The 23,655-nt window shown below is 32.9% G+C and overlaps 2 protein-coding genes and 1 long non-coding RNA gene across 4 annotated transcripts; 2 read left to right on the forward strand and 1 right to left on the reverse strand.

The window, feature by feature from the left end:
* The first annotated feature begins 10,291 nt into the window (after positions 1–10,291).
* On the forward strand, positions 10,292–13,900 carry LOC105640027 (uncharacterized). 2 transcript variants are annotated; one of them, XM_089724566.1, is made up of 2 exons: positions 10,292–10,732; positions 11,920–13,900. In XM_089724566.1, the coding sequence occupies exon 2, from the start codon at positions 11,933–11,935 to the stop codon at positions 13,691–13,693; it is 1,761 nt and encodes a 586-aa protein (XP_089580692.1). In that variant the 5' UTR covers positions 10,292–10,732; positions 11,920–11,932; the 3' UTR covers positions 13,694–13,900. The 2 variants fall into 2 exon arrangements, with proteins under 2 accessions (XP_089580692.1, XP_089580693.1); XM_089724567.1 differs by lacking the exon at positions 10,292–10,732 and having other exon boundaries at positions 11,920–12,044; positions 12,379–13,900.
* Positions 13,901–14,044: 144 nt separating this feature from the next.
* On the reverse strand, positions 14,045–14,666 carry LOC149494177 (uncharacterized). The gene is made up of 2 exons (XM_089724989.1): positions 14,484–14,666; positions 14,045–14,380 (listed from the first exon to the last, which is right to left on the reverse strand). Exons 1-2 carry the CDS (start codon positions 14,664–14,666, stop codon positions 14,045–14,047), a joined length of 519 nt encoding a protein of 172 aa, XP_089581115.1.
* Positions 14,667–19,446: 4,780 nt separating this feature from the next.
* LOC149494178 (uncharacterized) lies at positions 19,447–21,763 on the forward strand. The gene is made up of 3 exons (XR_016322001.1): positions 19,447–19,987; positions 20,719–20,803; positions 21,616–21,763. It is a non-coding gene; the product is annotated as an uncharacterized LOC149494178 (long non-coding RNA).
* Positions 21,764–23,655: the final 1,892 nt, after the last annotated feature.

The raw sequence follows: 23,655 nt of genomic DNA on the forward strand, positions 1-23,655 counted from the left end.
ATGTGGTAGCTGATGCCCTTAGTCGAAAATCATTGTATGCTTTGAGATCAATGAGAATCAGCATGGAGTTGCAACAGCAGGGAGCTATTCTAGCACAGATGCAAGTACAACCATCTTGGGTTCAGGAAGTTGCAGAAGCACAGAAGAAAGATGAGCAAATAGCATTATGGGTTATACAAGTACAGGAAGACCATGGTGGGAAATTCAGATTGGATAACAGTGGAGTATTATGCTATGAAGACAGAGTTGCTGTACCACAGAAAGGGGAGATCAGACAGAAGATTTTGCATGAAGCTCACAACAGTCCATATACAATGCATCCACGCAGTACTAAGATGTATCAAGATTTAAAGAAAGGCTATTGGTGGCCGGGCATGAAGAAAGACATTGGAAATTTTGTAACAAGATGTTTGACATGTCAACAAGTAAAAGCAGAACATCAATTGCCAGCTGGGTTGCTTCATCCAATAACAGTGCCAACATGGAAATGGGATCAGATCACGATGGATTTTGTTACTAGATTACCTCAGACGCAACGGAAGCATGATGCAGTATGGGTAATTGTTGACAGATTAACCAAGTCAGCGCACTTTCTACCAGTCAGGATGGACTATTCTCTGGACAAGTTAGCAGAAATCTATGTTAGAGAAATAGTTCGACTACATGGAGTTCCATCATCCATTATATCTGATCGTGATCCAAGGTTTACATCGAAGTTCTAGGGTAAACTGCAGGAAGCATTAGGAACGAAACTGCATTTTAGCACTGCATTTCATCCTCAGACAGACGGTCAGTCAGAGAGAGTAATTCAAATCCTAGAAGACATGATGAGATCATGTGTTATAGAATTTGAAGGCAGCTGGGACAAATATGTACATCTCATGGAATTTGCCTACAACAACTGCTATCAATCAAGCATTAAGATGGCCCCATATGAAGCGTTGTATGGTAGAAAATGCAGGACACCTGTGTGTTGGACAGAACTTAGTGAGAAGAAGACTCTGGGTCCAGAATTGGTTAGAGAAACAGAAGAGAAAGTGGAAATCATCAGAAAACGGCTGAAAGAAGCAAGTGATCGACAGAAGTCCTATGCTGATTTAAAGAGAAAAGACATTGAGTATACGGTCGGTGATAAAGTATTTCTAAAAGTGTCACCATGGAAAAAGATCCTAAGGTTTGGAAGAAAGGGTAAGCTTAGTCCTAGGTTCATTGGTCCATACGAGATTGTTGAACGTGTAGGACCATTAGCCTATCGCCTAGCGTTACCTTCGACATTAGATCGAATTCAAAATGTCTTCCACGTATCAATGTTAAGGAGAACAGATCAAACCCATCACTCGTGTTATCAGCAGAAGAGATTGAAATTCAGCCAGATCTCACTTATGAAGAAGAACCAGTTCAGATCCTAGCCAGAGAAATTAAGGAATTGCGAAACAAGAAAATAGCATTGGTAAAAGTTCTTTGGAGGAATCATAAAACTGAAGAAGCAACTTGGGAATCTGAAGAAACCATGCGACAACAGTATCCGCAATTATTCACAACAGGTAAACTTCGGGACGAAGTTTTTTATTTAGGCGGGGAGAACTGTGACATCCTACTGAATTGAGTAGTTGCATAGAGTCGAGTCGAGTCGGACCGAACTAGAACCCGGTTCGAGCTATTTAAATCCAGAGTGGGGTAGAATGGGATGTGAACTAAAATAAGGAAAAGAAGTGGACTTACTTGAATGAAACAAAAAGATTAAAGGATAAGGAGTAGGACTTACTTGCACTAAAATATAAAGTTTAGGTATTAAAATATAACATATGGAAAATGTAGGTACTATTTGGTAATTTTAACATACAATCAAAGAGATATTTGGAGAGTACACGAGAATTTCATTTCATTTTCCCTTTCTTCATCTTCATCTTCAGCGTCTTCTTCATCTTCATCTTCCTCTTCATCTCCTTCATCTTTCTCTTCATCTCCTTCCTTTCTCCTTCAATTTTCATATGATTCAAACACTAAATTCAATTTAGAACTCTATCCAAGTAAGTAGCCTTTCTTGAATTTCATAATTTAGTGATATTTTAGATGATTTATAAGATGTTCTTAAGTATAGGAGAAGTGAGCTCAAAGTTAGAAGAAAAGGAAGCTAAGAAGAAGATTTAAAGCTCTTTTGGGTGAAGGTTTGATATCTCTTTTAGTTTTTCATATTGTCTTGCATGAGCACTTGTGTAGTGTGTTGATAATGCAAAGATATGTTGATAAATTTTGAATTAGAGGTCTGTAAATGGTGATAAAGCATGGGATGAATTGAATGAATGAAGTAGATATTGATTTCATGTTGAACCAGGTTTGTTGGACCACTGACCAGTAACTTCACCCTGATTTTGATTCTGTTTAACGATGGAATTAGGAAGTGGTATAGAAGCGTTATTTGTTCCTCTATGTTTTAGCTGTTCATGAGTTTTTGAATCACCTAAATTGGACTTATAAATTGAAAGATATAACCAAAATAGTACAGACTATGCAGGCTGGAATCCAACAGTCTGGGCAGACTGGAAGTTGTTAATTGAGGTAAATATTTGATTACCTTACCAACGTAATTAAGAGATGTGGCAGAAGACCAATTTGTACCCTAATGTGTTAGCTAACCATAGAATGCAGAATCACCTAAATTGGAGTTATAAATTGAGATCTGTGATCAAAATAGTATAACCTGTGCAGGCTGGCAACCAATAGCTGGGCAGACTGGTAGTTGCTACTTGAGCTCAATATTTGACTACCTTACCAACGTAATTAAGAGATATGTTAGAAGAACAATTTGTATCCTAATGTGTTAGCTAACCAAAGAATGTAGAATCACCTAAATTGGAGTTATAAATTGAGAGATATGACCAAAATAGTACAAACTAGGCAGGCTGGAAACCAACAGCTGGGCAGACTGGCAGTTGCTGCTTGAGCTCAATATTTGACTACCGTACCAACGTAATTAAGAGATGTGATAGAAGACAAAGTTGTACCTTAATGTGTTTAGCTAACAATAGAATGTAGAATTACTGCAATTGGACTTATGAATATAGAGTTATGTTAGAAATTGTGAAACATGTACAGGCTGCCCTGTCAGATTTCAAGGTTACATTAGAAATGATGTTGGGATGTATATGTAGCTTCATGCAGCCTAAGATTAGTACTGAATTTGAACCTTCTGAGTTGAGTTAAATTAACAGCAATAAATTCCTTAATCTGACCGGTAGAAATTAGGTTATTTAATGATTGGTACAAGTTGCATCGCGGGTGCATCAATTAGATTTCCATGCAAATTAGTTTACAAGTTATCAATTGTGTGCATTTACTTCTATTTATCTATGAAATCCTCTTAAAGCATGAAACGGTTAGAAACATACAGAAGGAGACAACATACAGGTAAACAGTATGGTTTATGAAGTTGATGAAGAATTTAATATGCTTTTGTTTTGTATTATTGAAATACCAATAATATGCTCCATTGAGGTTAGGTAGAAACCACGTAGATAAGACTATGTCGCGACATAGGATAGCAGATTTGCGCCCCATACAGTTTGGTACTCTGGCTACAGGCCGTTGAGTGGATATGATTTATATACGGGCCATAGCAGCCCAGCCATACAGTATTCATCCAGTTTCATATAGTATTCATCCAGTTCTTCTTATCTCTTAGGATTCACTGTAACCTTATGGAGCCATACAGTTATGAGATTATATTATTTATCACTTATAGGATGTTGACTAAAAATTTCATAAGTCATACAGCATAATGAACAGTAAATAAGTTACTGAAAGTATAATGAAATGTGTGTTTATATGTTTATTTATACATTGATATCATGAAAGTATAATGATATGTGTGCTTGCATGTTTATTTATAAGTTGAGATATCCACTGAGCTTTATTTGCTCAGCGAGTTACTTGTTTAACTCGTAGGTTTTGGAACTAGACCGTAGAGAGTCATCTTACAACTGCTGTAGTTCATCTTTTGAAGATCCAGTCTTCAGGGTAGCTACTTATTTTGATATTTTGGTTTGTCTATGCTTATCATGGCATGTACAGGGCATATAGTTGGGCCCATTTCATTTTGGAAACTAGTTTAATGTCTTGTAACTATTAAGTACATATCTATATATAAATAATGTAAAAAGCAACAGCTTGACATCATATTCAGCTCACATATTGATATTAGCATGAAAGGACATAGGTTCAACCAGAGTGTAGCATCTCGGCTCAGTTCATTCGAGTTAACGGGTGGACCGGGAAGGGATTTTACAATGCAGGTTCCGAGGTTTGACATTTGAAGATGTGCAATATATTCATGCAACTTATTGTAGCTCTCCTCGTGTGAACCTGCAACTTGCTCTCTAGCGGCTGTCCTTGACTTATGAAGCTGCCAATATTGAGTCTCAATGCCCCATTTTTCCTTCAACTCAGATTGCATTAAAGCATAGCTCATTCTTGGATCAACAGCCAATTGAGATTCCAGTTTCTTCTTCACCCACTTTGTTGTTGCATTTGGATTCTTGTTGTTTAATGGCCTCATGCATGTATGCTCAGATTGTAGGGTTTTTACTACAAAAGTGACTAAGTCTGGAGCCACACTAGCATGGAACCTAAATGTGCAGCCCTTCCCTTACATTTTGCAGTCACTCTTCTACTATCATTCTTGATCATCCTTCTTATGAACCCTCCCCTAACAGCATAATCCCTTAAAGCTTCCCTACAACTATCAACACTTAAGAATGCATGCCCAACTCTGAATTCAATATCACCTTCAACTGGTGTTTCAAACATATTGTCATATATTTTCTTCCAAGGATCTCCTGTTTTCTTTATAACTCTTCTCCTTCTTGGTGCATCAGCCTCCATGTCACTACTTGCAGCTGACTGTTCCTTGTCAATATCAACATCACTGAGACCAGCATCAACATCATTATTCAAGTCAACTTCCTCTTCTGGATATGTTTCCACACCCTCAAGTGTTTTAGATTCACTACTCTCATCTTCAGTACCAGAAAAGACATAGTCATCATCTGTGGACTGGCTATCAACAACAGTTTCTGTTTATCCCTCTTCCCCCTCCAATGGTTGTTCTTGTTGTACCCTATGTCTAAAGCTGTAAGAGGCTCCAACTGCAATTGATCTTTTCCCCTTCCTATTATCCCTATTCACATTTTCCTCATGAAGATTTGCCCTGCCTCTACACCGCCCTCTCCCCCTCCCTTTGCCCCTGCCTAAACCATTTACATAGCCTGAATACTCAGTGTCGTCAGCCAACACAATATCGCACATCTGTGATCCTATCAAAATTTCTGCCCCCTTCCCCCTACCACTACCTGTACCCTCTGTATTTCTAATCCCACCACCTACATTTCTTGCTCAATAATGATCACATCTCCAAGATCCCCACTTATCTCAGTCTGTGACCCAATATTACATTCTGCCTCCCCACACCATTACCTGGAACTTCCCTATTAGGCTGCAAATTTTCATGATGTAAACCCATATTATCTACCACTTGACTGTGGAACACACTTGGCATAACAACACTCTATTCACCTTGCTTCCTAACCAAATTCAGTTCAATAAAAGCAGTGTCCTTGAATCTTTCAAACATTAAAGTCACGTCTGCATCTTTCTCTATTCTATAATTTTGAGAACCTGTAATATCCACATTCTGTGAACTTTGCATACGTTTTGTAAGAGAACAATGTAGCTCATTCTGTTAGGTTGTGCATCATACAAATATACAGTATCCCCTTCATATATGACCCCAATAGTGTAACTTTCAAGCAAAGCCATCAAATTCAAGTTTTCCTACATTGTAATTTAACACATGTGTTAAAAATAAGCATTAACGTCTGCAAAAACCCTAAATGCATTATCATTATAGAAGTAAGAACTCATAACGATGCTGGCGCATTTCAATATACCAAAAATCATCATCATAAACATCCTCAAAAATATGGATTTCCAATTTTTTCAAGGAAAAACTAAAATGGGTCTCAGTTACTGGTATTTACCTCGAAATGAAGCTTTAAGATTGTGATTCCACGCAAACGAAGCACTACATGCTACGAGCATTCATTTCGTGTCGTTAAGAAACATCATTTTCTAGAAAAATTCTTCAAAACTTGAACTAGCGATGAAGACGTTTTTTGAGTGAGAAGTTTTCGTTTGGAGAATAGCAGCGATGTGGGTCGGTCTTTTCATTTCCCTCGCTTGAAAGGTCATACTGGTCCACGTCAGTGAGGGAGGGGTGTTTTAGTATTTTCGTCTTCAATTAACGACAAAACAGACCATTTTCAAACGAAATGACTTTTTAATTAGACAGAGTTAAAGGTCAGGGATGTGTTATATATTATATAAAACGTCGGGGATTACTTAAACAATTATGGTAAACCTTAGGGACCTATAAATAATTTTTCCTTAAACTAATTAGAAAATCGAAGGGTTTTCATCATCAGGCATAAGGGTAACAACTAAGCATTAACAGTAATATTTTTCACAATTACAAAAAATTAGTCTCTATTGGTTACTATTTAATCTATATTGTACATAATTTTTTAACAATTACAACTATTATTTGTCTCAATTCAATCATTGTTCTTTTTTCATTTTTGTACATAATATTAGCAATTCTATACTATATCACATCAATAATTATACATATACTAAAACGAAAACCATAATCACTGTTCAAGGAACAGTGATTTGGCTTCTCTTATATTACCTATTTTATCCTTTATTATTGCATGTGAGTCACTTAATACTACTTTTTTTTTTTTTTATTCGGAAAAAATGCTAACGATTAGGGGACAGAAAGGTCAATTGGCGTAATTGCCACATGACATTTTGTGGGTCATAGGAACAGTGTTTTAGATTTCCTCATATTACCCATTTTGTCCTTCTTTACTATTATAAATCCAATCGACGTCTATAGCGGTGCTTTTGGCTTTTGTCAAAAAAAAAAAAAATATATATATATATATATATATATATATATATATATATATATATATATATTTATGGACATAAATGTCAATAGAATAATGATAAAAAATAATAGGCATATGACATTCTGTGGGTCTCATGTCCATATATATATATATATTTTTTTCAGTATGTGTGTTTTAATGTTTTATATGGAGTATAAGAATATATATAAATAAATATATATATATATATATATATATATATATAAAAGAATATATATATATTTGTTATTATTGAAATTTAATTTCAGTCATGTTTAATTTTTTTTTTTTTAACGAAGGTTACTTAAGGGAGCCCATTTATTTTAATATAGTATATAGATGAGTTAATTTAATTATAACTTATATTTTTTAGATTGGCCATGATACTATAAAAAAATTAATTATTTTTTTATTAAGTCTAGCTATATCAATTGTATGATTTTTTTTTAAGTTTAGGTATATCAATTATATAATGTTTTACTAAATTCAATTAATTTTATTAATAATGATTTCTTTGAAAAAATAATGATCGTTTTAAGTAATAAAATAATTATATAAACATTGATTAATTTATGATTTTTTAAATAGTAATTTATGTATTATCATGCGATTCAAGTTTTTCTGTTGCTGATATATCGTACCTATAAATTTTTTAGGCCAAGGCCATATATAATGTTTATCAGACACAAAACATTATTTTTTAGATAATTTGACATTCATTTTTTCTTTATTTATATTGCTTTATAAATTACAATTAGAATTTTTTCTGTCAATTAAAAACAATGGTCATTAATTAAATTGATACTTTATATATTAAATTGATCCTAATTAATTTTAAAAATTTTTCGATTAAATTTTATTTCAATTAACTTCAACCTATTTTAAGTTAAACATGTAGTTTTTTTATTTATTTAAAACAAGTAAAAATTAGAAGACGCATAAGCTCTACTCAAAAGAAATGAAATAATACTAAAAGAATCTTCCTGTTCAACCGTATAAAATAATGAGAATTTATTTATATCGATAGATTTGGTTCATATTTTTAAGATGTATGATTTAAGTTTATTTTTTTTATCTTATTACATAATATTCATGTGAGGCATTTTTTTTATAAATTTAATTCTAATTTTTTATATTATATTAAATAATTAATTTTTTTTCAAATAAGTATTGACTTTCAATAAAAGAATTTATAAAGATATTTAAATCTTATTTTTCAATATTACATGGGTGAAGGTTTAATTAAATTAATTGCACATATGTTAAATGGACCAAACTACGTTCCAAAATAACATATTGTTAATGTATAGTATATATAAATATTTTAATTAAATTTTATATTAATATTATTTGTGAAAAGATAAATAAAGTTATGAAGATGAGTTTTGACTAAATTCTTATTAATGTGTATAATTACTAAATAATACCTATATTTTTTTTAGTTTTTAAAAATAAAATAATTAAATAATTTTTTGAATATATCTTTTTTTTATCAAAACCGCAGCGTAGCGCGGGTGTACTCGCTTGTTAAATACTAAATTAATTCCACTAAAATTCAAAAACACAAAAGGCTAAAAAGGTGAAGTTTTAGCACATTCGATTAGGCATGGCCACCGGTTCGGTTCTAACCGGAACCGAACCGGAACCGAACCGTACTGTAGACGGACCGAAACTGGACCGAAACCGGCGGTTTAAAATTTTGAACCGAAACCGGCGGTTCAAGGGCCGGTTAAGGTTCATATGAATGTTAAAAAATGAACCTGAACCGGCCCGGAACCGGCGGTTAACCGGCGGTTTCGGTCCGGTTCGAACCGGATTCACAAACAAAATTATTTGATGTAATAATACTTAATTTATAAAAAGTAGTGAAAAAAACATCATCATTAAACCTTTTATAAAACATCATCATTTATAAAAAAACATCATCATTGAACCTTTTATAAAATATTATCATTTATGAAAAAATATCTTCACTAGCCGTTGAACCTTTTGTTTTACACAATTTTTTTCAAGGTTCAAACGGCTAGCAGGTGTCATTGTCAATAACATTTAATTTTTTTAGTTTTGGTAAATAAATTTTATTAATTTATTATAATTTACTAAATTATTCAAAAATATAATTGTTTTTTTTCTGTTATAAGGGACAATTTGGAAAACTACATAAATGAAAAATATGTATAAATATGATGAGTTGATTATTTTTTTTCACAACCAATTATATCCTATCTCTCCTCTTCTTAATATTGCTTTATTTTCATAAATCCAATTCTAAATTCCATTAATTTCATATTCCATTTATTCATTTTTTTCCATAATTCCATTTAAAATTATGGCACACAATTCACAAAGCTCCAAGGGAAAGCGAGTTGCTCAAAGCGTAGAATAAATTGATTCAAACGATCCATTGATTGATTTTTCATCACAAGAAGCAATGTCTCCTAATATTTCAATAGGTAAACCACCAAAATCAGATATGTTTAAGAAGCACTTTGCAAAAATTGTTCAAGATAATAGAAAAATCAATGCGGTTCGATGTAATTATTGTAAAAAAGAATATGCGATGATGATGATTCCGACTCTCAATAATGTGGAAATGTAAGAGTGTGTTGACGATTGGACTAGAACGGCGTTGAGAACTCAAGACCAGCAAAATTCAAGCGATGATGATGATTCCGACTCATTAACGGAGATTAGTGGCGCCGATGACTAAAATTAATTGTAATAATTGGGAGGTTATTTTCCAATGAAATAAAAAAAAAGAACTACGTGAGCTTTGATTTTCTATAATTTTCAAGAGGATACGTAGGTAATTAAATTAAAATTTTTCAATTTTAATTTAATTCAAGCCCAAAATAAAAAAAAAATTATAATTTTCTATATTATTGAGTTAGCAAAATTTGTAAATTTAATGTAATAATATTTCTAAGTTAATAGAAGTTTTTGTTTTAAAATTTTATAATAATTTATTTAGTTAATAAAATTTAAACATTTTAAAACTATTATTTATTCATGAATTCGAAATCAAAATTTTATTATTTTTTTTTAAATTTGCGTAATGTCGGAACCGAATCGGAACCGTAATTTGAACCGTCGGTTCGCCGGAACCGTGCTGAACCGTGCCGGAACCGGAACCGGACCGGAACCGGAGGTTCGAGGGTCGGTTCCGGTTCAAAATTTTAAACATCTCAAACCGGCGGTTCAATGAACCGAAACCGGCGGTTCATTGAACCGGCCATGCCTACATTCGATTATTATAACCAACACTCTGTTTGGGAAGAGTGGATTTTAAGGGAGGAAAGAAAACGTGGATGGAAACTATCAAAGAAAACTAACTTTCTCCTGTTTGGAAAAGGAGGGAAAATTTCGAAGGAAGGAATTTGGTCTTTATTTTCCTTCCGGGTCCACCTAACTGGATTCTCTCAAATCAGAGAGAAAATGAGCAAATGAAGAGGGAAAATTTCACTGTGCAACGTGAAATTACAGAAATTCCCCAAAAAATCTTGCTCCGAAAATCGAGCCCTAGGTCTTTCCCCAAAACGAACATTGAAGACATTGCCAAATGAGACAGCCAAGGGACTTTGCGTTACTGTAAAGCTTACGGTGCAGAATCGTCAGGCCAAGGTAACGGTGGTGCAATCGACGGCGGTTGGTGATCAAAGCACTCAAGGAGCCCAAGAGAAGAACGCTAAAATGGCAAGCACTCAAAGTACTCAAATACCAGTTGTTAGCCATTGATCTTGCATGTAGGTTCATCATTCTTGGTGGTTCTCTATCTTTTGAGGTGATCCAGTCGAATAATTTCTTGTTGCATGTTCTTAGATTTGGAGAAATCTGGGATTTTTCGGTGGTTGCTTCACTTCAATGGGTTATGCCTAATGATTTGTATTTTGCAAGTCTTTATTGGATATGGTGTTTGGAATTTTTCTGAAGTATAATGTGTTTATTGCTACTGAGGAAGGAAAATTGAGGATAATTATTTTTTGTTTTTGCTAATGTGAAGGAAAAAGTGAAGATGATGCTTAATGGAATTAGATCTATAACTTCTGGAGAAAATTTTGATGGTTGTGTTCCATTCTTTTTGCTAATGCTTCTCCAAGTCCCTTTTCTATCCCTGGTTTTGATTTCAATTTAGATTTGGATCTTTGATTTGCTTTTGATTAATTTACAAGAACTTGATTTTTGGGTTGGGTATTTGAAAGAGAAAGGTATTAGAAATATTCAAAATTCAAAATTGATTATTTGCTTTTCTCTCCTCATTTTTTTCAAAAAACAAAAAACAAAATCACCATTTTAAATTCTAGTAATGTTAAACAAATCCTAAATCTACCTTTTAGTTCAATAAAAGAAATATTATTCAAATGTAAATTGAAAAAATTATAAGTAAAAAGTCATCGTGTATGTTTTTATCCAATAATTAAATTTTAGTCAGTAAAATATGAAATAAATTGTATACCTTCTTTATCTTTTCTTTTCTTTTTTGACAGTTTCTTTTACATTGCTTTGCTTATATATATATATGTACGTATGAATTGTGTATTATAATTCTCAAGCAAAAAAAATATTATATTCTTTCTTTCAACGCTTCAAGGGTATGGAAGGTTAAAATGGTAAATTAATAATTATAATTTATTTTTTCTAAATCTTTTCAAACAATAAAGATATAATATTTTTTTGCTTCCTCACCTTTATTTTCAAACAATAAAGATATTAATTATAATCAATTAATAATTATAATATCTTTTCAAACAATTTTGGGTTTTGAAGAAGTAATCATATTTCGGGTCTGGTTTCACGGTGGGTGACCCGATCCAATTTTCGTCATTGAAGAAAAGAAATCGAAAAAATTAGTCTAAACGAGAGCAAAAACTATTTCCTTCCGAAAACTGTTTACGCAGAGGAAGATAAACTGCTTCTCTTTCGCTTTGTGCAGAGGCAGATAATCGATGATGTCTACTAGCAGCGGGAGATGCCTTACTGTGTTTCGGCTTCGTCGGCCAATGGATATTTTTGGTTCCGTTTCTTTTAGTAGTTCTAAAAGCAGTAATCATTTGAGAGGTAAAAGCAAATCTGGTTCATTCCACAACATTGATGATTGTTTAGCTTCCTTTAATTTGATGCTTCATAGTAATCCTCCTTCCCCTATTAAGGAATTTAGTAAATTGTTCTCTGCACTTGTTCGAATGAAACATTATGCTACCGTCATTTCTCTGTCTAAACAGATGGAAATGTTTGGAATTTCACATAATATTTATTCTTTTAATGTTTTGATTAATTGCTTCTGCCACCTAGACTGTGTGGATTTTGGATACTCTCTTATGGGAAAAATCTTCAAACTAGGTTTTCAGCCTACCATTGTAACGTTTAATACCTTAATCCATGGGCTTTGTAGGGTGGATAAATTTGGTGAAGCTGTGGATTTGTTTGATGATATTGTTGAAAAAGGGTATCCACCTGATGTTTATACCTATAATGTGATTGTCAATGGTCTTTGTAAAATTGGGAAAACCAACGTGGCCTTTGGTGTTCTGAAAAGAATGGTCGAGGAAGGTTGCCTGCCTGATTTGGTGTCATACAGTGCTATCATTGACAGCCTCTGCAAGGACACATTGGTTACTGAGGCATTAGACCTCTTCTTCAAAATAAAGAGCGAAGGTATCTTACCTGATGTTGTGACCTACAGCACCTTAATCCGCGGTTTGTGTATGTCAAGCAGATGGAAGGAAGCATTTATGTTGCTTAACCAAATGTTGAGAGCAAACATCACACCAAATATAATTACCTTCAATACTTTGGTTGATGGACTTTGTAAGGAAGGAAAGGTTTCAAAGGCTCATGGCGTAGTCAAATTGATGATGCAGAGAGGAATAGAAACTGATGTTATCACCTACAATTCATTGATGGATGGATATTGTGTACACAACGAAGTGGATCAAGCTAGAGAAATTTTTGACATGATGACAAGGCAGGGTTGTGCACCTACTGTTGTTACCTACAGCATCTTGATTCGTTGTTACTGTAAGATAAAAAGGATAGATGAAGCAATGCGGCTTCTTGATGAAATGCCTTGCAAAGGCTTGATGCCTGATGATTTTACTTATAGTTCTCTTATACGTGGCTTGTGTAAAGCAAAGAGCCCTTGGGCTGCACGTAAGTTTTTCAAGGACTTGTGTGCTAGTGGCTATTCTCCCAACGTGGTGGTGTACTCGGTTTTGATAGATGGCTTTTGTAAGCATAGTTGTCTTGATATGGCGTTGGATCTTTTTAACGAAATGCAAAAGAACTTGTTGAAGCCTAACCTTATTATTTATAATACCCTAATTGATGGTATGTTCAAGGCTGGGAAGGTTAAAGATGCAAACGAACTGTTTTCTAGACTTCCCATAGAAGGGTTGTATCCTGATGTTTGCACATACAATACAATGGTCAATGGACTTTGTAAAGAAGGATTATTAGATGAAGCATTGAAGGTTTTTAAGGAAATGGAAGGGAAGGGTTGCTTACCAAATAGTTGCTCTTATAATGTGATTATCCAAGGATATCTCCGACACAATGATTTGTCTATGGCAACAGAACTAATTGATGAAATGGTTGGCAAGGGTTTTTCTGCAGATGCAACTACCGTGGAGTTGGTAGTAAACAATGATGTGCTTGTGAAAAAGCTACTGAGCTGCTCTAAAAGTTCTCAAGGTGTAAAGTTGAAGTGAGATTTTAAGAAAGAACAATTGTTAGACAGTCACAGGAGATGTTGTTCTGTTTTGGGTTATCTGACTTAAATTTGTCTCTATTTTCTGCAATTCAATATTTATATTTGTATCCGGCTTCTATGCAGCTGGCCTTGGCAATAAGTTGTAATACTAATTGTTTTTGTTTGCTATTAATGAGAAAAAAAGTGGCAGTGTTTTTTCTTTTCACTTGTTAAAATCTGCTGTCCAAGAGAATTTCTAATATTTGTTTCCTTACTCTACTTAGCAGAGCTGTAAATAAGATGACGTATTTCATTGCAAAAGCTTGTAATAAATTGGCAAATTTTTTGTTGCAGGCTTTTACAATGAAATTTAGACTCTGAAATTCAGGAGATTGTGATCTAAATCTTCTGGAAGCTTACGTTGAGAAGGAAATTTTGGAAGCAAATTAGCAATATTTTTTGCCATCTCTAAATAGGAGGTATGTTTATTGAAAATTCTCCCACCACAAGCTAATAGCAAGTCCTTAAATGCCTTTTTCTTGAAGGTCCAGTTGCCATTTTTCAAATTGAAATGATATAATGGAAGAAATCGTTGGCCGTAAATGGCTATAAATTCAACTGCTGCAAGAATGAACTCAAATTCCTCTTCAGACATGTAACATGGGAAACTAATCCTTGTCCATCCTGCCTTTACTCCAACATACCCCTGTAAAAATTCATCAATTTTGTTGGTAAATTTCTCTATATTTACTTTTTGTTGCAGTATTTTTCACATTGTCAAATGATCACATTGTAACATACCAAATTACCTTTTGTATTGCCGATCTAATTGCAAGAGAGGTAGTCTGATTGATGTTGAGCAAAAAATGACCATAAGGACCAGCACAGGCACACCCACCTCTAGACTGAATTCCAAACAAGTCATTAAGCAAAACAGCAACAAAAGCTTCATGTAAAGGCTTATCTCTTTTGTTTCCTGTCTCTGCCCACATGTAAAGATCTTCTTCTCCCTTTGCCTTTAAAAATTCACTACTAGTAGTTGTAGAATATATGAGGAAGGAAAATATAGCTTGTCTTTGTTTTCTCTTGCTATTATTTTTTCCTAAAACCCATATATTTTTGTTGGATTTCAGCCTCTCTAATGCTTTTTCTATGTAGTTGTTTTCTTGTTTTTCAATCCTTTAAACTCGTAAATTATGTTCCTCAAAATTGAATTTGACAACCTATGAGATCAACTTAAAAAGCAAACAATGGAAACTGGTCATACTCAATAACAATTCCATTTATTTATCTAAACATAAAGAAAAATAAAACTATTAAAGATTCATATATGATCCAATAGTAAAAATTTGTATAATAACATTCTAATCTACTTATATTTATCATCAATTTATTAATAACTATTAATTGATGCAGACAGCCTTCTTTTAGTTGATCTCGGATTTTCCTTATAACCAGGCTTAAGAACGGTTATTTAGGCCACCAAAAAAAAAAAAAAGAGGAATAAGGACTTTGTCACGACACGTTTCCGTGGGTCGGATCGGCACTAGAGCCTAGATAAGCTTAAGGCCCCCGAGGCCCGTAGTAGGCCTCAATCACTAAAATTCCACTTTTTTTTAATATAAATTTCAAACATTCAGCCCATATTACTATGCAAAATAAATCTCATAAATATTTTATACCTCGGCCCAAATTTAACATCTTAAACATTTCATGGATTGAATCCAATTTACAATATGTTACATTTATAATATGGCTCTCAGAATCATTTCATCTATATTAATACACGACTAAACATATGTAAATTCTACAACTGTAGAGTCACTAACTGTTTGGTATATATAGCTTTTTATACATATAATTACATAGTAAAATAATTATGGAACTAGAAAAATTTCTCTATTGCCTTGCGCCGAAGAAACATAGCCTAAATCGAATTAAAGAAAAATTTACTTCCTGAAAAATCAAACAAGACATGTGAGTTTTCTAAGGAGTAATAATTATTGCACATCACACGCATTCATACAAATGTGTAAATATATCAATCTAGTCATCCGACTAGTTATATGCTCACGCAGTCAGTCACACAATTGACATGTCACCAGCACTCACAATCATTAACATCTTCATATAATCACATTACGTGGAAATTGGTCTGTGGCGTCACCGAAACCCCCGATGAGCCGTCCTCCCACATGGCCCATCCTCTCATAACGTGTACACTAGGGAGCCGATCCCCCATAAATGGCCGACCGGTCTAATCCTCACTTGACCAGCCCTCTCATTGTTTTTCCATTCTCTCTTTTCTTTTCCATACCATCAGGAGGACACCATGTGGTTTTCCATATCATCCATATCATATCATCAGGTGCACACGGGAGCGTTGATCTCCCCATACATGGCCGACGGTATTGTAGACCGTCCTCATAGTCCCATGGTGACCCACTTCATCCCAATTCCACACAAACATGGCAAAACATTGTCACATCACAACTAATCAAGCATTGCAATTAAGTGCAGACATATTGATCAATTAAACATCGTAATGCGATGCACAATTAGACATCCATACTCAAATGCAAATAAATAAATAAATAAATAAATAATAATGAAAATAAATACATAATTGAATAATTAAACAAATAATAATAATAATAATGATAATAATTAAATAATTGGAGCACTTATTTTATTATGTATCAAGTTATAAAATTAATCTAAATAAATTTATTAATCATGTTATTAATTGAAACTAGTTTAGGTTCAATCGAAATTTCAGCAACACCTTCCTTAAAATTTGACTAAAGCACAATTCAATAATATAATATCAAGCTCATCCGTCGGGCAATTCACATCAGCTCATCCCATCCGCCATGACCATATTCAACAATCATCCATCACACTCACATATATACACTTAATAATTCCAATGATATTACCAATCATTACGATTGCTATAATATATATCATTTTAGATCTACATGATCATTTCGATATAATACACGTGTTTCAGTTTCTAATAACAACTAATACATATTCACTTAACCAAATAAGATTATTTATTAAATCATAAGCTCATTAGAATTACACACCTAACCACCCTTAACTGACTAAGCTCTCATTTTACTTCTCTTATGCATAACCAACTAGTTTTAGGCTAATGGTTATCCAATTATCTAATTAATTGTTTCCAATTTAATTATGTTTCACATTCTATTACCAACGATTATTCTAAAGGACTTAAATTCTAAAGTTTCAAAATTATTTGTATTTAATTAAGGCAAATAGCAATTTTAATTACATACTCATAATCTAGTATAATCACAACTTCTAATAATTGTATCCTAGGTTCACATTCTCCTAAAAATTCTTCAATTAATTCACAACTTCAACCTAATATTTCGCAACCCTTCAATTTGAAATTAACTAACTTATTCAATAAATTTAAATTTGGAATTTACACCAAAAATTAGGAATCAAAAGGTAGAAGATGAAAAATAAATAATAAAAAAAGAATTTTTTTTGTTGTTTTCATTTGCTTTTATATATGTACAAATAATCAAAAGGCGAAAGTGGCAGATTTTGATTCACCACTATCTTCTTCATCTTTGTTTTGTCACTCAAGGAGTTTAAAGTGTCCAAAGATTCTGCACCTGCCTCAAACGGTTGCTCTACAGGTGATATACATAAGAGTAAATTGAATAACATAAAAGAAAATAAAAAGCTATATAAAAAGAAATTCAAATTATATATGCCAATTGGAAAGAAAGAATAAAAAAAAACCAACAACTTGACAAGCTTTTTTGTCCTGTGTACGAAATCGCGATAAGTAATAAAGAATAAGTAAAGAACCATCCCACAAGAATTGTATACCAAGTACTAAAATTGTTTTAACTTATTATTATTTAGACGACAATAAAGAGAATTATTTTGATGAAAATCTAAATAAGTAAAGAGAAATAAAAGCAATCAAACAAAACAATTCGATGAAAATAAACTAAAGGATTAAAAGTTACTAGGGATTTTGATTTCATTTAATTCTATCCAATTTATTTTATTAGTTTGTTAATCAGTTTTAATTGTTCAAGTAGGGAAAACAGCTCTAAAATCACTAACAAGTTCTCCCAATGTATTATTAACTATTTTACCTAGTCTAATTACCTATCTTCCAATAGTGCAATCAAACATGAATTAAATGATTAAGTTTTATGGTTTTTTAATGAATTCATAACCTAAGGTTGTTAACTTATAAAAATCCTCCATGAGTCAAACCATATAGCTTCTGCATCAAGTTATTATTTCCATGTAATTTATTATCTTTTTCATATCAAAAACCCTTCTCACGATAGTGATTAATGAAATATATCAATCCGGGAAAAAAACTCTGCCTGGAAGTATTAAGTTCAATAATAAATTATACTATGAACAAAGAAAAATAAATCTAATCTTATAAATTGGAATCGAATTTAAGCTATATCAAATCCCTAGTATGAGAGTTTAATTCGACATAGTAATTAAATAAAACTCAATTGAATTTGTAAACAATCTGATAAAGAATAACAAACAAAAAGAGAGTTTAGAATAAAAAATAGGCGACGGTAAGCTTCAACGACTTCCTTGAATCTTGACATAAATTTTCAGCACTTGAATTCTTGAGAGAGAAATTGTGGAGGAATTTTTAGAGCAAAAGATGGTATGTCAAAAGTCCCATTTCATAGCTAGTCTCTCTCTTTTATAGACTTTTTGAAAATATCTTCCTAATCCTTTTAGGAAAGTAGATCTCCTATTGAATAAGAAACCTTCTTGAGGTAGAAAACTGTTTAGGCTTGGAGTATCTCCTCAATTAGGACTCTTTCAGCGTCTAAATAGGATTTTCTTGATTGGCATGTCAGAAAAACATCTCATGCGGGTCCATGCAAGCGGCACGGGCTAGAATTGACGTTTTTTACCCAAGGTAAAGTCTGATCTTCAACACGGGCGTGTTGATTGGCATGGCTTGGGCTTGCTCGACTCTGAGTCCCTAAGGTGGATGCAGCATGGCCGTGCTCTTTGGCACGACTTGGGCATGCCAGGGTCTGGGAATTTCAATGCAATTGCAGCACGGGCGTGCTAGGGTGAGCACGCTCAAGGATTGACAACCTCTTGTAGCACGAGCGTGCTGATTGGCACGGGCTGGGCATGCTAGCTTCTCAATCTCTGTTCAATTCAACACAGCACGGGGTGCTAGATGACATGCCCCGGGCGTGCTAGAGTCTGAACCTAGGAATACTCTTTTCTGTATTTTTGGTTATTTTCTATAAAAATGCTGCAAAGTTTCCCAAGCTCAAGTAAAATGTGATTCAAGGAAGCTTTAAATAAAAATATGTAATAGCCTGAATTTTTATTTTCAAAACTTTTGAATTTTTAATAAATCAAAAATCTGAATTTGCGACTGTATGGGCTTCAGTGCCGAGTAATTTTAATCTGGGCCTAAATTGCGAGTTGGGCTCAAGCCCAAAACAAGTTATCGGAACTTCTAGTTGAAAATAATTTAAACTTTTTAGAATCGATATTGGAACACTTAAAATAATAATAAAAATTAGATTTACCGATTAGTAATCCTAAATTTAATTAAATTAATTAAATAAATCAAATTAAAGAGACTAAAATGGGGTTATTCAGTAAATAATTAATTGTTGATAGACAGGAACCGTAAATTGGCTTAAAGTTTCTTGAAACCAAGAGAAAAACCAGATAGTCAAACAAAAATAGAGCTAAATCATTGAGTTGAACCAAACCGATTCGAATCGAACCGGAATGGCCCAGAACCCTCTAGAAACGCCTTCTTTTTTTTTCTTTTCTCTTCTCCTTCCCCTGGATCGCGCGACCTCCTCCTCCTCCTCCTCTCTTCTTCTTCTTTTTCTTCTTTCTTTCTTTTTCTTTCCTGCGCCTGCGACTCCGTTGCTGGCAGAAGCAGATCGCGCCTCCACCAGTTCAAGCGGAGCCATCGCGCGCCACTGTCGCTCCTCACTGTCGCTCGCCGTTCTTCTTAGCCTCTGTCCAGGCGAGCACCGTCGGCAGGAGCAGCGCCTCAACGTGTCAGTTGTGCCTCAGCTTAGTTGCAGCTCCAGCGCGCCTCCGACCACCAGGAGCAGATCTGTCGCGCCTGCCATTGCACCGCCAGCTACTCCGCCGCCAGATCGCGCCACCACTGCAACTCAGCCCCTCATGCGTCGACCTCAGGTGGTCCAGCCGCTTCTAGCGCGCGTAGTTTCGATCCGGCACGCGTAAAAGTCCGATCTAGCAACCTGCGACAGAAATTTCTAAATTTCGGGTATAAATTAATTCTAATAATTTCATTTAGCAAGTTTGATTAGTTGAATTAATTTAATTTAGTGTTGATCCGTCGGTTAATAAAAATATACGTGATTAATTAAAATTAAATTCTGGTAATAAATAAAATTGCTGGGAAATTTATGGAATTAAAGAAAAATTAACAAAATATTGTTGATGTGGATAAATGTGAAGGACGGGCTAATTGACTGGATTGATTGCCCGCTGGATTGGGCTATGAGAACTTGATAAAATGATTGACTGAGTTAATTGGTGGATAGTTGAATTGTAGGGGAGGTGCTGTCGAAATTTTGGTAGAAAATAAAATAAAATTTATTATGGAACATTAATTTACTAACGGCACTTATCTGAAATATATAAACAAATAAATAAATAAACAAGAGTAATGAATTTATATATAGTTTAATAAATTAAATACCGACTAAAATTATAATCATTATTAATATTCATATTTATGTTAGTATTATCATAAAATATTACTTAACAACTAACTAAACGTTTTATTTAAAGGCAATAACTTAGAATAAATAAATAAATAAGGAAATCCAATATATATATATATATATATATATATATATATATATATATATATATATATATAGTTTAAATTAATAAGTGAATTAAATAACTGATAACCAAGACTAATACACGAATAAGAAATATAATCTGTCAAATTAAAATTCTTACTTAGAATTTTATTGTTTATTTTAGAGGTGTATAAAATTCCGAAATGCGAGGACAAAGGCTGGAAGCATGTGGCTAGAAAGGCAGTCCCCTTAGAGGACAATAAAGAACTGTGAGTAGTGTTAGATAACTAGTATCATCCGCTTGCATTCATGCATTCACGGCTAAATGTTATCATGCATTATTTTGTTGAATTGCCATATTATGATGCACTATTTGTTGATATTAAAAATTGTTTGATTACTTGTGCTATGAATATACTGTGCCTTGTTTGTGTGGAATTGGGATGACGTGGACCACCATGGGTTTGTGAGGACGGTCTGTGATATGGATCCTGAATATGATATGACATGGAATTTGACCGTCGGCCGGGAAAATGGGAGATCGGCGCCCCCGTGTGCACCTGATGATATGGATTGTATGGAAAACCACAGGATGGCTTCTTGTTGTTGCGCACCTGATAATCTAGATTTGATTGTAGCCCGCAGGGTGGCCTCCTGTTGTGAGCACTTGATGATCTAGATTGGATGGAAACCACCGGGTTGCCTCCTGTTGGTATGGAAAAGAAAAGAGAGAATGGAAAAACAATGAGAGGACTGGTCAGTGAGGATTAGACCAGTTGGCCGTATGGGGGATCGGCTCCCTGGTGCACATGTATGAGAGGGCGAGCCATGTGTGAGGACGGCTCGTTGGGGTTTCAGGTGGTGCCACTGACTGATTTCCACGTGATGTGATTATATGAAGGTGATAATAATTGTGATTGCTGTTGTATTGCCATTTGTGTGACAAACTGCATGATCATATAATTAAACGAATGATCAAATTAAAATGTTTTAGTATTTGTGTGATTGTGTGGGGTGAGAGGGTTATCTAACCCTACTCATTGAGTTTGGCGCTCACCCCTGCCTATTATTTTTTTTTCAGGTAATAGAAAGAAATGCCTTATGGAGTTGACACATTATTTATAGAAGACTGTTAATAATTGAAATATCAATGTAAATGTAAAAGTAGAGTTCCGCAATTGTATTCCAACTGGGTTGTAAATGAATAAATAGAGTATAGACATTTATTATATTGACTGTACGGTGGATATATTTGTAAATAGAATGCGAGTTTTAAATAATGCAGGCTTACTACGGGCTTCGGGGGCCTTAAGCCCACCCAGGTCCTAGTGCCGGTCCAGCCCACGGAAATGGGTCGTGACAAAATATAAATAAAACTAAATAAAAACTAATTAAAGTAATAAAAAATATAGAAAAATCCTAATAAAAACTATATTAAAAATACTATAAAAAATAACACCTATCGATAACATAAAAGAAAATAAAAAGCTATATAAAAAGAAATTCAAATTATATATGCTTAATTGGAAAGAAAGAATAAAAAAAAACCTGCAAAATTGAAAAAAAAAACTACTATTCAAATAAGAAATTAAAGAGATATTCCTAAAGCATAGGAGAGAAAAAAAAAAAAAAAAACCAGAGAGATGCCGCTAAAGCATAAAAAACAGAAACATATAAATATATATAGAAGTATACATATATGTAAAGATGTAGATAAGAACAATATTGTAATTCCTTTTAAATGTAATTATCTAGTTATCTAGTTAAATAATTTAAAATGTTCAAACTCATAATCATCTAAACATATCTTCTAAAATAATTATAAATAAATTTTGATTTTGAAAATATATTTGACAACCAATCAACTTGTAGAAAAATAAATTAAAATTTTAAAAATTCTTGAAAAAAGAAAAATAGAAAGTTGGATGGCAAAAGAGTGCTGAATTTTCTCTTTGATCAGCTTTTATATAGATATATAAATAGATATTAAATTTTTTATTGGCCATAAGATACTTCAGAATATCTCAAAATTTATTAAAATATTTTAGAAAATCCTATTATTTCCGCACTTTGCTTTTGATTAAATGTTGAGATACATAGATATAGTCTTATAGTATGTGCAATTTTTCTGTTTATAGAAGAAAATCATCCAACCGGTTTTGCAGAAACTAAATATGAGCTGATACAATATGATATAATGACAACCAATATTTGTGAAAAAATAAAAAAAACTAAAATGTTGACTTTAGAAATAAAAAAATTTTGAAAAATTTAGATATATATAAAATAGATATAAAAAGAAAATGATTCAAAATTTTAAAAGTGAATATATATATATATAACCCGCAAAACAATATTGTTTGTACTTTTTTTTTTGCATTTTAATGTTTATTTTAAAATTAAGATAACAATCTATTTTTTGAAAAATTAATATCCGAATTAAGCAATGATTGAATATTCGATGAGGATAATATGTTGAAATAATAATATTAAAATAATATAATAAAAAGTTTTCAAATCAATAAATAAAAAATTATTAAAAAAGCTCGATTGATTAATAATTTAATATCCTAATTTATCAATCGTTAAAAACTCAAGTTATTTAATGAACTCAAATTATTATCGGTTATCTAAAAGGATATTTTAGAATTTCTAAAATTTCATTAAAGTTATCAAAACTAATCCCATTATTCCCTCTCATTCACTCTTTTATACTACTTCCGTTCCATAATACTTATCACATTTGAGAAAATAGTTTGTTTCAAAATACTCGTCACATCTTCAGTTTCAAAGAGTAATAAATAATTTTTTTTTTATGATTACCCTTTGTATATTAATTATTACTTCAATTTAATAGTTTTCTTAAAAAATTAATATCAAATTAATGATAATATAATCAATTTACTCAATAATTTATTGTAACTTAGACAAGTTTAATGATTTTCTTAAGTGATGTGAAATTTTAAATGTGACAAGTAGTATTTAGTATACATGTGTTACAACCTGTTTCTGTGAATGTGACTGGCACTAGGACCTAGGTAAGTTTAAGGCCACCGAGACCCATAGTAAGCCTTGAGAAATTATTTATCAATCGTTCAATCTAGTAGAAATATCTCGAAAA

The sequence above is a fragment of the Jatropha curcas genome, chromosome 8 (genome assembly GCF_041381405.1).
Source record: "Jatropha curcas cultivar XTBG-Jc1 chromosome 8, XTBG_Jcur_1.0, whole genome shotgun sequence".
Classification (NCBI taxonomy): domain Eukaryota; kingdom Viridiplantae; phylum Streptophyta; class Magnoliopsida; order Malpighiales; family Euphorbiaceae; genus Jatropha; species Jatropha curcas.

Bases quoted from the DNA above. Each gene is read 5' to 3' on its own strand.
- LOC105640027 (XM_089724566.1), top strand. From the start codon at position 11,933: ATGATGTCTACTAGCAGCGGGAGATGCCTTACTGTGTTTCGGCTTCGT.
- LOC149494177 (XM_089724989.1), bottom strand. From the start codon at position 14,666: ATGTGGGCAGAGACAGGAAACAAAAGAGATAAGCCTTTACATGAAGCT. The intron at 14,381-14,483 runs GTAATTTGGTAT...GAATTTTTACAG, and splicing joins TTAGATCGGCAATACAAAAG to GGGTATGTTGGAGTAAAGGC.